Source organism: Dryobates pubescens, chromosome 12 (assembly GCF_014839835.1).
Source record: "Dryobates pubescens isolate bDryPub1 chromosome 12, bDryPub1.pri, whole genome shotgun sequence".
Lineage (NCBI taxonomy): Eukaryota > Metazoa > Chordata > Aves > Piciformes > Picidae > Dryobates > Dryobates pubescens.
In genome coordinates this window covers 17,775,943-17,789,451 of record NC_071623.1, presented here as the reverse complement: position 1 = coordinate 17,789,451, position 13,509 = coordinate 17,775,943, and the positions used below count along the sequence as shown (strand labels likewise).

The window sequence follows — 13,509 nt, the reverse complement described above, 5'->3', positions numbered from 1 at the left end:
ACCCCCTCCTGTCTACAACCACCTTTCAGGTAGTTGTAGAGGGCAATGAGGTCACCTCTGATCCTTCTCTTCTCCAGGCTAAACAATCCCAGCTCCCTCAGCCTCTCCTCATAGGGCTTGTGCTCAAGGCCTCTCACCAGCCTTGTTGCCCTTCTCTGGACACGTTCAAGTGTCTCGATGTCCTTCCTAAACTGAGGGGCCCAGAACTGGACACAGGACTCAAGGTGTGGCCTAACCAATGCAGAGTACAGGGGCACAATGACCTCCCTGCTCCTGCTGGCCACACTATTCCTAATACAGGCCAGGATGCCATTGGCCCTCTTGGCCACCTGGGCACACTGCTGGCTCATGTTTAGGCGGGTGTCAATCAGCACCCCCAGGTCCCTCTCTGTTTGGCAGCTCTCCAGCCACTCTGACCCCAGCCTGTAGCTCTGCATGGGGTTGCCGTGGCCAAAGTGCAGCACCTGGCACTTGGACTTATTAAATGCCGTCCCATTGGACTCTGCCCATCTGTCCAGTCGGTCAAGGTCCCTCTGCAAGTCTTTCCAAAGTGTCTGTCCTGAAGGGACAAGAAGAGGTCATTAGGTTCATGTATGGCTGCTGTTCAGATAGCAGCTTCAAATATTTTGATGCTATTAAACCTTTTTTTAATGTGGGTATTATTATTATTATTATTATTATTATTATTATTATTATTATTATTATTATTATTATTATTATTATTATTACATTATATTGATTTTTTTCTTTCCCTTGCCTTGTTTTCCAGCTCTATGTTTTAAGTCAAGGTCAATGCATTTACCGTGGAAAGGTACTAAACTTAGTCCCTTACTTGAGAGACTTGGGTTTGAATTGCCCAACCTATCACAATCCAGCAGATTTTGGTAAGGACAACTTGCATAGTTTATTTATTTTGTATTTGATTAGCACCTTCAGGTTAATGGGGACCATGTAGTGTTTTATACTTCTGTTCATACATGCATAATATGTGCATGTCTACATGCATGTCCCAGAATTCTAAATAAAAATTCTTCTGATTTTCTTCTGAGTAATTTGAATGCCATCTAGTGGTAAATTTAGTGACTATTTCTCTCCAGTGGAAGGTCAGGTCCAAGAAATTAAAGGTATTCTTCAGTGTTTGATAGTAAGGAATCTTAGTGGCTCTTTGAAGAGCTTCACTATTCTTTTTTTTGGTCTTGAACAATACCACTATGATATCATACACAAATAGCATTGAAAGTCTTTTCACTGTTGGTTGTTAATTCCAAAGAAGTGAGACCACAGAAGTAGACTCTTGTAATTTTTTTTATTACCATGGCTGTCCATACTCACTGCCATTTCACTAAGATGGTTCATTTAACCTCCTGGATTAAGAGAACTCTCTGAAGGTTTAGAGTAAGCTGCATTCAATTATGCGTGTATACACATGCATTTCCACGTGGCATTTCAGAGCCTGTTCTAGACAAAGTTCTGTGTCTGTCAATGCTACAGAATCCAGATAGTCTAATAATAAGGCTTGTGACTAGTCAGTAGTGTAAACCAGTAACTTACCTTCTGGTTTTTGTAGTTATGGAAGTAGCATCTGGTGAATATGGAGACCAGAATGGCCGTCTGGTAAGGGCAGTACGGGAGAGGATATGTGACACTGACTACAAGAGAGATGTTGGTGGTGAGAATGAGTTGAATCCCTTCCTCTGGCACCGGCCTTCTGAAGAGGTATTTTGTACATCACAACTAGTATGCATGGCTTGAGGAGGGGGAGGAAGGGAATTTAAATCCTCAGTCAATGGAGGCACATTCAGCTGATGAGAATGGGGTTTTGTAAATGAAAACTAAGCAAGATACAGCAAAGAAAGAAGTTTATTCTTTTATGTGTTTTTGCAGGATTCTTCCTCCACAGAAGGCTGCCACAGCTTCTCTGCCAGCTGCCTAACCCAGTTCTGTATCCTCTTCAAAAGAACTTTTCTCACCATCATGAGAGATTCGGTAAGACTGCCTGTATAATAACTTCTGTAGGCAAAAGATCTATTCAGTTGGTTATGAGGTACTGTAATAGCCCTTCAAAGTCCTGTCCAGCAGCCCGTGCATGAAGGTCATGACAGAATTTCAAAGGAGACTGATCTTTCAGTATTGCAGTTAAATGTATTTGTCTTCATGGTGAACAACAGTTTTCTTCAGAGGCACTCAGAAGGAGCTGGCCTAAAAATCTAAAGCTTTAATCCCCTCTGTGCTGGAAGGCCCCTTCTACAGTTATATATGCTACTGAAAAGAAAGAAGTTGTACTGATATGTCATAGAATTCATTTTGCCAGAAAATCAAGGGAGAGAATAATTGCAGAGAGAATAATTTCTCTGTGATGTAAGGTTAATATTTAAAGTCTTTATTTTTGAAACAGGATATAGGTAACTAAAAATGTTTGCTTCTCTGAAAAGGGAACATTCCTGTTTTCATGCATTTAATCTCAAGATGAATTAAGTATCAAATTAAACTTCTTCATTCCCAAGGGAAAAACTTTATCTTTGACCTTTTTGCTTAAAAATTAGACGACCCCTTCAAAATCCCATTACATTTCTTGGGTGTATAGTTTGCATTAACAAAATGCAATGACCCTGGGTTTTTTCATACTCAGGAAAGTTTTTCTTATCTCTAGTTGTTTGTGAATTTAAGAGATAAGACTACTTAAAATCTCTGATGCTTTGAAATGTCCTCTGGATAGGATTTACCCTTCATTAACAAGCATGAGTTAAGCAGATGAGATTCCTCAGCCAGACTTTACATGCACATCTGTCCAAGGATCCCACCCCCTTGCAAAATAATTGGTAGTGGTTGGCCAAGTGCTTTTCTCTGTGGTAAATATGCAATTGCATAAATCTAAGGGGAGTTTGTTTGTTTGCTGCTTTTTCTGCATGTTGGAAGATTGTCTGTGTTTTACATAGATATATATTCATGATACAACTGTCCTTAGAAAAGGGGAAAGACAGGCAATGTATCTATACTAGTGGGCTCCTGGTGGATTCAAATGAGGTAGTTTGGAAACCAAAAGCAGTTAAACCACAGGCTGAGAGAGCTGGGGTTGTTCACCATAGAGAATAGAAGGGTCTGGGGAGACCCTATAGCAGCCTTCCAGTACCTCAAGAAAGCTGAGGAGAGACTATTTATAGTGATAGAGCGAGGAGCAGTGGTTTTAAATGAGAGAAGAGTAGGTGTAGATTGGACATCAGAATTTCTTTACTGTGAGAGTGGTGGAACCCTGGAACACATTGCCCAGGGAGGTGATAGAGATCCCTGGAGATGGGATCATCCAAGGTCAGGCTTGATGGGGCTCTGAACAACCTGATCTAGTTGGGGATGCCTTTGTATATTGCAGAGGTGTTGGAGTAAATGACCTTTAGAGGTCACTTCCAACCCAGTGCAGTCTATGTTTCTATGTGGAGCTCAGCATGAGTTATCCTTGTGACAGAGTAAGCTGAGCCTCAGATGCTGCAGCTATGCTGCTTTTCCCTGAACTCAGCAGTTATCTCTTTAGGATTTCCAATGTAGACATGTCTACACAGAGCTACAGGCCTGGAGAAAACCTACTGGACCATTGTGTCCAGGCCTCTGCTGTCAGGTAATCACAGAGTTCCTTCTGAAAGGGCAACAAACTATGCTGAGTGCCATAGTAAAAGCAATCAGCTCTTTTCCCCACTTCTGTGGTTGGGAAGATATGGCAGAACCATGCAATTGTAGTGGTTATGAAACATCAACTCATTTCCAGACCATGTATATTACACCCATTTGTTGTTTTGCCAGAACATTTCTTTGCCATAACTTCTTCTCCCTTGCTCTTATACATTGTAGAGCATTTGTCACTCAAGGATGAATTAAGTTGTTGAATTTTGCCTTCCTGCAATCTGGAATAGTTTTCACATCTGGTCTAGTACCAAATATTTGGTCAAAAATAAATTGACATGTTCATGTGGGAGGGCTTTTGTAATCTAAAGTGTACATACAGCTTCACGTTCTCCATGTTGCACAGCTGGGCAATCAGAATGTCTCTGGTACAGTTGGAGAGCCTTTCTCAGAGGTGTGTGAGTGCTAGCCATGGATCAGATGGTCTTCCCATATTTGCCTAGGGGAAACTAACTTATTTTGTGATTCACAGGCTGAAGAACAGTGTTGTTTCTTCCTGTAAAGGCATGCAGTTGTTCCTAATGTTATTTCTTTTGTTCTTCCATACCCTTTGTAGTAATGCTGTGTTGCAGAGAAGGCACAGAAGGCTAATTTATGCCTGATTAAGTTAGTTTAGTCTTTACAAGCCTGAAATACCTTTTCTGCCTCTCTTCTCTGGGAATTTTATCTTCTAGTGAGAAGGAAAGTCTCCTCTGGTGAATGAGGGCCAGTGGCTCCGTGACACTGTCAGTAAGATTTGAGGTTGCAGCATTTGCAGTTTCTGCCTGTGTTTACAGGAAAAAAATGTTCTGTACTGTACAACAGCTGACTGACAGTGGGAAGCTCATTACAAGAAGTTTTCCTTAGCTGAAGCCCAGTTTGCCAGTAGAAAATGAACATTTCTGAGTTCTTCTGGACAAAAATCCTGCTTTTCTGCAATCTGAATATCTAATTTCAGTCACATTGCCATTGTTTTCAAATCAGAAAGACGACTCTGTCCTTGCTTGTAGGTCCTGACGCACTTGCGTATCACCTCACACATTGGCGTTGGGCTGCTCATCGGCTTGCTCTACTTAGGCATTGGCAATGAAGCTAAGAAAGTCCTCAGCAACTCTGGGTTCCTCTTTTTTTCCATGTTGTTCCTTATGTTTGCTGCTCTCATGCCAACTGTCCTTACATGTGAGTACCAGTCATAATGTTGCATCAATGGATAAGGAGATTGCAGTAAACTGGGAGGGTGTTGTGTGGTGCCTTGGCCCTGGCTGGCAGCCAGATGCCCACCAAAGCCACTCTCTCACTCCCATTCTTAGATCAACAGGGGAGAGGGAAAATATAACCAAAGGCCTGTGAGTCAAGACAGAAGCAATTTAATAAAATGCAAAGCCAAAGCAAAGGGTGTGTGTGGAAGCAAGAGCAAACAAAGATGTTATTCCCTACTTCCCATCAGCAGACGATGTTTGGCCACTGCCCAGGAAGCAGGGCTCCAATATGTGTAGTGGTTTCGCCGGAGGACAGATGTCATCAATGAATGTCCCCACACTTCCTTCTTTCACTTCACTTGTGTGTCTGAGCTGACATTATATGGTATGGAATACCCCTTTAATCAGTTTGGGTCAGCTGGCCTGGCTGTGCCCCTTCCCAGGATCTTGCCCACCCTTCAGTGTACTCTTGGGTTGGGGGAGTGTTGGAAAAGCACAGCCAGGGTGCATGGCCTGGCAGTAGCCAAGACACTGCTGTGTTATCAACACCCAGCTACAGCACTGCAAAACACAGCACTAGAAAGGTGCCCTGGGGAGACTTCTAAGACACGTGTGGGGGTGAATCTTGCACTCACTAAGCTGCCATGTAGAGGCACTTGTCCAGTGGCATGTCTCTCTCCTCAGTTTTGCCAGTGTTTCTTAACCCACATAGTTCACTGTTTCCATCCTGGACTGGAATTTCCCGTTGTGCCAGTGTCATGAGCTTGTGGTAGGTCTTAGCGGTGATGTAATAATTTCTCTAGCACTTTAAAGTCATGACTTCTGCATAAGATCAGTGGTGATCAGATATGTGCTGTCAGAAGCAAACATCTGCAGTATGGACTGTTCCATGCTTCTTCTGTGAGTGCTGTTACTTTGTATTCCCTGTTGGACCAAAAGGAATAACCAGGTTCTTCATGTTTTGACAACTTTCTGAATTAAAAGCCTCTTTAAGGGAGCTACCTAGCCTAAACACTGAGCAACTCCTAGAGCTGAGCTCTTACATTTCTTTGCAAGTCATTGAAACTGTTGCTGGTCTGACAGAGGCCTCAGAGTCACAGCCCAGCTATGGGACTGCAGCCGTGTGTAGCATTAGACGTGGATAAACAAAGTCACTATGTGCAACACTATTGTGCGCTGATAACTTGCTAATTTGTGTTCTCTGTAGTTCCTCTTGAGATGGGAGTATTTCTTAGAGAGCATCTGAACTACTGGTACAGCCTGAAAGCCTACTATCTTGCCAAAACCATGGCTGATGTTCCTTTTCAGGTATATGCTCTACTCTTCAATAAAATAAGAACTAGTGAAGTTTGTGGGGAGTCCACTTGCCAAGTACTGGCATTTTGTCTATTCAAATAGGGGAATATCTGTTCCTATGTGTGTGCTGAAGCTTCTGGTCAAAATCAGAAGCACCTTAAAAGTAAAGAGCAGGACTTCACAAAAGCTGAAACCTGACCCAGTTAGTGTTTTAAAAAAACAGATAGCCATCTTTGGGTTTTTTTGCAGAAGGGGAATTGCAAAGGGCTGTAAATGAGTGGGATCTGTTTTCTGTTGCTGAAGTAGTAAGACAGATAGCACAGCCTATGGCAGATGCATTTATTCTCTTCATCCATGCCTGTCATGTAAAGGAAATGCTGAAAGCTGTGGATTAACTGGAACCCCCCATGCTTTGATTTTATTCAGAGCAACCGTCAATGGCTTTAATGGACTAACTCCATATGTGTCTCCTTGCAGATCATGTTTCCTGTGGCTTACTGCAGCATTGTGTACTGGATGACTTCTCAGCCGTCTGATGCACTCCGATTCGTCCTATTTGCAGCCTTGGGAACCATGACATCCCTGGTGGCTCAGTCACTGGGTCTTCTCATAGGTGCAGCCTCTACATCCCTCCAGGTATTGATGGCTCTGAAGTTCCTTCCCCATCTGAACGGGGCTCTTCCTGCCCCTGCTTGAGTGGGTTGTCGCTTGGTATTCATCCCAGGCTGAGCAGCCCATCCTAGAAACTGCAGGACTGATGCATTTCTGTACAAAGTGGAGGTAGACCATGAGGATCAGTAGCTTAGGAAAGGGATCTTCCATGCACATAAAAAAAGATTGCAGCAGGAAAGGTGGGAAAAGGCTTTCTCAGAAACTGAGCTTCTGCAGAGGGAGGTAGAGAAGCAGCTGTTCAGACTGTCAGACTGGAGGCTGACTGTGTAACTTCATGCTGCTTCCTGACAGGAGGTGTGCTGAGGTAGACATTCCACAGCAGACCTGTTTTGTGGTATTTTTAATAACAGGTAATATTAATGTTAATATGCATTTATGCTATCAAGATTCCTCCAGTAGAAGACTTGATTCGCTCTCTGTACCACCCTGTGGAGACCAGTGTAGTGCTGTTGTATAATCTCTGTGCTTCTGCTCTCTTCAGAGACAGCTGTATTGCCCTTGGCAGTATGTAGAGAGGACAGGCTAGAGCTGGGTCAAGATTTGTCTTCCCCATCAAAATCTCATAGCTAGAGATGTTCCTTATCCTCCACACCATGTTTTAGGACTGAATGCAGCTGCTGTTCATGTGGAGTTAGTGAGGAAGGAGCTCTATATGTTCTCAGTGGGGAGTGAGGAAAGATAGTATTTAGAAAGAGGAATCTCATGCCTACTGAAGCAAGGGAATCACAATTCCCATCTTGGCTCTATAAAATTCTTGATGGGTTCAAGTCCTTCAAAGGACAAATCCCAGCACAGCAATAGTGTCAAGCAGTAGCAGGGTTTAGGAAGAGGAGGAACCCCTTTTCTTCTACTGTCAGCATCTAACCTCCCCTTTGCAAGAAACCATGGAGGGAAAAAATCAGGGGGTTCCTAGTATTTGGAACTGTGGCAATGTTAGGGAGTAGGATTTAAATGACATCCCTTCCCAGTGCCTAAAGAGTAAGTCTGAATTGCTTATTTGGGTTTGGCATGGAACAGAGGATTTGCCATAAGAGAGCTCTACTCTTCTAAAGGCTGGGTTCCTCACTGAAGGTCAGGACATCAGATGAAAGTGCAAGTTAAGTTTTATTTTGCTCTGGCCATCTGACAAGAGGCTGTTTGTTCCTTCTCTTTACAGGTGGCCACTTTTGTGGGCCCAGTTACTGCCATCCCAGTGCTTCTCTTCTCTGGGTTTTTTGTCAGCTTTGATACCATCCCAACATACCTCCAGTGGATGTCCTACATTTCCTATGTCAGGTACTGCTGGAAATGCTGTTTTGTTTGCCTTTGCATGTTCAGTTGGTTATCTTGGGTGCCAAAGAGGCCATATTCACAGCACATTGTTTAGAGTATAAACATACATATGATGGGTACCACATTAGCTCACTGCATTTTGTGTTGTGTATAGTGTGAAATAAATAGGAACATGCAGTACAGATTGTTGCCCACAAATTTATGTCAGTCCCCTTGAATTCAGTGGGATTGCACAGCATGCAAATTTTCCTGGGCTTTGCATTAGTGGAGTTCTGAAATAATAGGGACAGTATGCCTCCTTATGGAAGAAAAGGGTTTATAAATCACTTCTGTATCCTGGGTAGACTTGTTGGATAAAAACCTGATTTTAAGCTTTGCAGCAGCACTGCCACAAGAAGCATGGGATTTGTGTCATCTCTAATCTAAAACAGTTTTTAAAGAACCTTCTTAGCTATGTTTGTCTTTCTCACTGTCTGAGATAGCTATCCTAAGATGGGATGGTTCCCATCAGGAAACCTCTGGAGGGTAGCATGGAGGGATACAGTAGACATTTAAATATTCATAACTGAAATTAGATGAGGTAAATTTTCCCATTCTCCTTTTCTCCACTCTGGCCAAGCTGCACTATTACTGAAAAAAAAACCCCAAGCTAAAATATGCTCTGATTTGGCAAATGAGGTCTTACAGAGAGACCTCTCAAAGATGAAGAGACAAACTCCTTGAATTAGTAGCTAGAATTCTTGATAAGGACTTATGCCATTATCTAGGCTGTGTGGGAACTCCTGTAGCTGGAGGGAGCTGTCATATGGATGGGATCTGTGATGGTGCATCTACATCTGCTGACAAAGTCTAATGCTAGAGTGTGCCCAGTGCCAGGGGAGATGTGGGAACTGTGTGGTGTCAGGGGAACCATAGTGCATGGAAGGAGAGACAAGAGGCATTCTAGACTGATGCACTGACAGGATTGATTTCTACTTCAAACCATAGCTGTGTCCCCCTTGCTCATTTTTCAAACCCTGAACTAACATCTCTTTTAAAAGAGGGATTTATGAATGTGAGCTTTTTATTTTTAACACTTTTCTTTGAAGGAATCGCACTGGTCACTATCTGGAAGCAGTCACAGGCAAAACTTTAGTCCTTGTTCAATCTTATTTAAAATACCAGTGACAGAACACTTGCTTGATCATAACAGGGATAGAACTTGCCCCAAGAAACTTGTCAGAATAATAGTGAACCCCTTGGTGTTTCAGCTAAGGTCTCACAGGAGTTCTGTTGTTGGTGGAGTACTTCTAAACAGACCATTGGGACTTTTCTGTCCTCCTTCTTTCCAGATACGGGTTTGAAGGCGTAATTCTCTCCATCTATGGACTGGATCGAGAGGATCTGCATTGTGACAAAGATGAGACTTGCCATTTTCAAAAATCAGAGGCCATCCTGAGAGAACTGGATGTAGAAAACGCCAAACTTTACCTGGACTTCATTGTTCTTGGAATTTTCTTCTTCTCTCTGCGCCTAATTGCCTATTTTGTTCTCAGATACAAAATCCGAGCAGAGAGGTAAAGGAAAAACAGCTAAAACAATGCAGTAGGAAGATCTTTAGACATGCAATAGAGGGCACTTGACATTGTCTCACTGTGGCAGGCCAGTCTCCAGTGCCCAGCTAGATGCTGTTATGACCTAGCCCATAGAGAACCACAGTGGGGTAGTGGACATATAGTGTTAAGCCAATCAGTCCAGTTGGGTTGGGTCATGTTTTCATTACACTTTCTAGCTTTAACTAGGAAGAAGAAATGGAAGGGAATTTTACACCACAGAATATCAGTACTGAGGCAGTATAACTGTAGTAAAATATCTGGCTGCAGGAGCTTTCCTTAATGAAAACTACTTTCATGATAAGTTCGCCAGGATACAAGTCCTTGTAGCCAGACTAGTGTAATGTCATAAAGTTGGCAAGATAATGAGATTGAAAGTGGGAAATGCAAAGAAAATAGGATTCTCTCATCTTTTTAAATTCAGAGTTTCATCTTTGCAGTTTTCTATGTATTATTTTGCAATTCTTTTCCACAGAATTACCCTCTCTGGCCAAAAGCCTGTAAATGTATTACTTAATAAGGTAAAGATATCTTTTTAATATGGATACTTTTTTAAAGCAAAGTGATTCAAGTCATTATTTTTGTTTCTGTCTAAATTTGGAATTCTGGTGCTTTACTTGTTGAGCTGGTCTCATATCTCAAAACTGTAATGGTACAAGGAAAAGTTGGATCCTGAGTCCGCACTGAACCTTTGGTCCGTATTTGAATGCATCCATAGATAGCACAGGCACTTAGACAAGTTCAAGCTGTTGCTGAATGATTGAAAAAAAACCATTCTGCAGTGTCTTTTAAATCCTCAATATTTGTGATATTTAAAATACTGACTCTGTTCATTATCTCTTTGATCTACCTCCTGTGAATTTAAAAATCAAAGCACTCCAAGGCTCATTTTTTCTTAAATTGTGAAAGCAGAATCTATCCCTAACACCTGAGTGGTTCTTAAAGCCTGATGGGAATTCAGGAGCTGTCTGTAGCTCAAAGCTTGGGACATTGTGTCAGCACACTTGCAGCTGCCTGATGTGGCAGTATTGGTTCATTGTATCTGCGAGATGGTAGGTGTAGAACTGTCCTCAAAATATACAAATGACCTTGTAATACTATAGGTCTAGTTATGCCAAGCAGTTTTGTTCTCATCCCAATGTCTATTTGTGTGACATGGGAACTAAGAGATAATCAACCCAAACACCCATCTAAAGGAAGCATGCATTTGTTTTGCCTATCTCATCTTTGTAAACTTGATGGGAAATTCTTGAGCCAAGTTGATGTGAATTTTGTCACTGATTTTCATGTGTTTTGTTTTTCAACTCAAAATGAAATTGTGGAGCCCCTTACGCATGTTGGATACCTTGGTGAACTTCTGTGCAAATTCCACTACTGTCTGCCATTATTGTGTGTTTACCTTCATGCCACAGACCTCTGAGTCAGACCTGCAAATTCTATAAATGCACTATTCCTCTCAGTATGGTGATGTCTTTGTAGATTGGAAGCAGCAAAATGTCAGCAAACCATTCAGGAGCTCAGCAGCTCATGGCTGTAGAGCCCAAGAAGAGAGACCTTGCTCATCTGCTAGCCACCAGCAGCCACAATTCACACACTTTTTCAAAGACTCCATGGCTCCATCTATACAAGTGAGCTTAATAGTGCTAGGGACAGCTCTGTCAGTCCTCAGGCAGCTAGGGCAAATGGGAAAGGTCCCTGTGCTGTACTAACTTCTAGACATAGCTCAAGCATTGTCTGGAAAAGCTCTGGCTATGCTGAGCTACAGCTCTGCCATTTAGCATCAAAGACAATTAATTGTTTCCCAGTTTCCCTGGCTCATGCCCAGGCTCTCTTGATTTACCAACACAGACTTAGACTATGTGTCTCTGTTAAACTCAGGACACTTGAATTAAGCCCAAGTTCTGGAAGACCTTAAGTCACATGTTTTAGAAAGGTTAGCTGAATGTTCCCTGAGAATACGATTGACCTATGAAAGCAAGGTCAGTCTTTACTGTAGAAGGGAAAAAAACCCAACAAACCCTTACACAATCTCTTTGCATACTTCTGTTGCTAATTTTTCCACACAAAAAAGCTTTCATGCAACTCTGCAGCTTTCCCAGGCATAATCACAAGCGGGTTTGGACCTAGAAGGCTGTCAGATGTCAGAAATTAAGAATCTTGGCTATTCTAAATATTACTCATAACTGTGACCAGTTTTTAAACAAACTGCAAGCTGAAATCCCTTGGCACAATGTGCCTTGGCTGTGTCAAGACTCAAAATATTTGTGAATCTATCGGGCAGTTCAAATGCTGTTTGCAAGCAAGCAAAAGACTAGGCCTGACAAATTATGCTTGTTAAATTGCACTTGCTGCACACTGCTGGGCTGGGCGGACATGAGAGAGTGTGACATCTATGTCATTAAATACCTTCAGGGTTCATGTTTTGTGTTTTCCCACACCATTTACCAAATACTACATTGAACATCCATTGCAGTGAACAAAACAAAGTAACTTTGCTGACATTTCAACACTCTTAACTTACACAATGACAATGCTGTCTTCTCCTATCCAGACCCATTTAGCAGTATGGGTTCCTTGGATGCTGTCTTGTTATTTGTGCTTATTCCTCTGTTTGTATTGTAGACTTTCTTATTTTACCTCCTTAGCCTGCAACTTGTCTTCCTGTATTGTAACTTTGTGTTGTATTATGGTAGCCAAAAGTCTGGTCTTCCATGCTCTGGAATAATTTTTGTGACTATGTCTTTTTTTTTGTCTTTTTTATTTTTGGTATAATATGCTTTTTTCCATCTGTCTGCTGGCAGTATTTAGCTGAAAGTTACTATTCTAAGAAACACTTTCAGACTCTACTATCCCAGTAAAGAAGTAAATTAATTATCTTGAAACTCAGTGCTACATATATATGAGATAATGATTCTTTCCCTCCTTAGCTCTAAAATTAACTAACAATACCTCTTCTCTCACTACTGTGGGACAGAAGCATTTAAAGTCCATCCTAGTTATGTTTTCATTTACTGCAAAGATTTTTAACATAGTCTCAGCTTGGCTTTTTCTCCATATTTGTGAAAATAAATTCTAACAGGCTGGTCTAAAATGCTCTCCTGGGTTAATGGACTGAGCATGTGTGCTGTAGTGTTAAGCAAAGCACAATGTGAAGCTCTGGAGGCTTCATGCAGAAGAATAGAGGCCAGCAAGATTCTAAAGACTTCAAGTCCTCGAGTTACTTAGCCATATTTAAATAGCCATAAACTGGTTGAAATCAATGCCATTAATACCATTCAAACCAGTCACAGTTAGACTAACAGTTGCATGAGAGGCTAGAGGTTGTTGAAGGTCTGTAGGAGACTGAATGTATGATTTCTGTTGGGATTGCTGGAAGACTCCAGTGTTCTGTTGGCCTCCTTGTTCTGTTTCAACTTGTTTTGAAATGTTGCTTTGGTTACTATGTGCAGCAGTTAAGACTTGTGCTTTAATTGTTTTTTGTTGTTGTTGTTTTGGGGTTTTTTGTTTTCTTGGAGGAAACTTGCTTACAATTGGAAAGTTGCTGAAAGTTTAAAACATTATTATTTGCAATTCAATAAAAGACTTGGAAAGCAGATTCTACTCGTATAAGAAATTGAGAACATTTCATTTTTACAGATCAAAGAGAGCAACAGAAGAATATCTGGTGCTGAAATTCTGGCCACTTCTTAGTATTTGGAGCCCAAGATATAGATTTTATTTCAATTAAAGGAGAGGAATGTATGTGCACATACCAGGGAGAGATGGTTATGCAAGTGGGAGACAATGAACACTTGAGTCTGAGTGCAGGATATATCAGGTGACTGGCA

The 13,509-nt window shown here is 41.7% G+C and overlaps 1 protein-coding gene across 1 annotated transcript in view; it reads left to right on the top strand.

Moving 5' to 3' along the window:
* Positions 1-13,282, top strand: part of ABCG1 (ATP binding cassette subfamily G member 1) — a 64,384-nt gene extending 51,102 nt beyond the window's left edge. Inside the window, exons 8-15 of the mRNA XM_054165844.1 lie at positions 770-884; positions 1,568-1,716; positions 1,885-1,986; positions 4,662-4,830; positions 6,058-6,158; positions 6,624-6,782; positions 7,975-8,093; positions 9,422-13,282. Of these exons, the coding sequence (XP_054021819.1) occupies positions 770-884; positions 1,568-1,716; positions 1,885-1,986; positions 4,662-4,830; positions 6,058-6,158; positions 6,624-6,782; positions 7,975-8,093; positions 9,422-9,650 (1,143 nt within the window). The 3' untranslated portion in view covers positions 9,651-13,282. The remainder of the gene's footprint in view (positions 1-769; positions 885-1,567; positions 1,717-1,884; positions 1,987-4,661; positions 4,831-6,057; positions 6,159-6,623; positions 6,783-7,974; positions 8,094-9,421) is intronic.
* Positions 13,283-13,509: the final 227 nt, after the last annotated feature.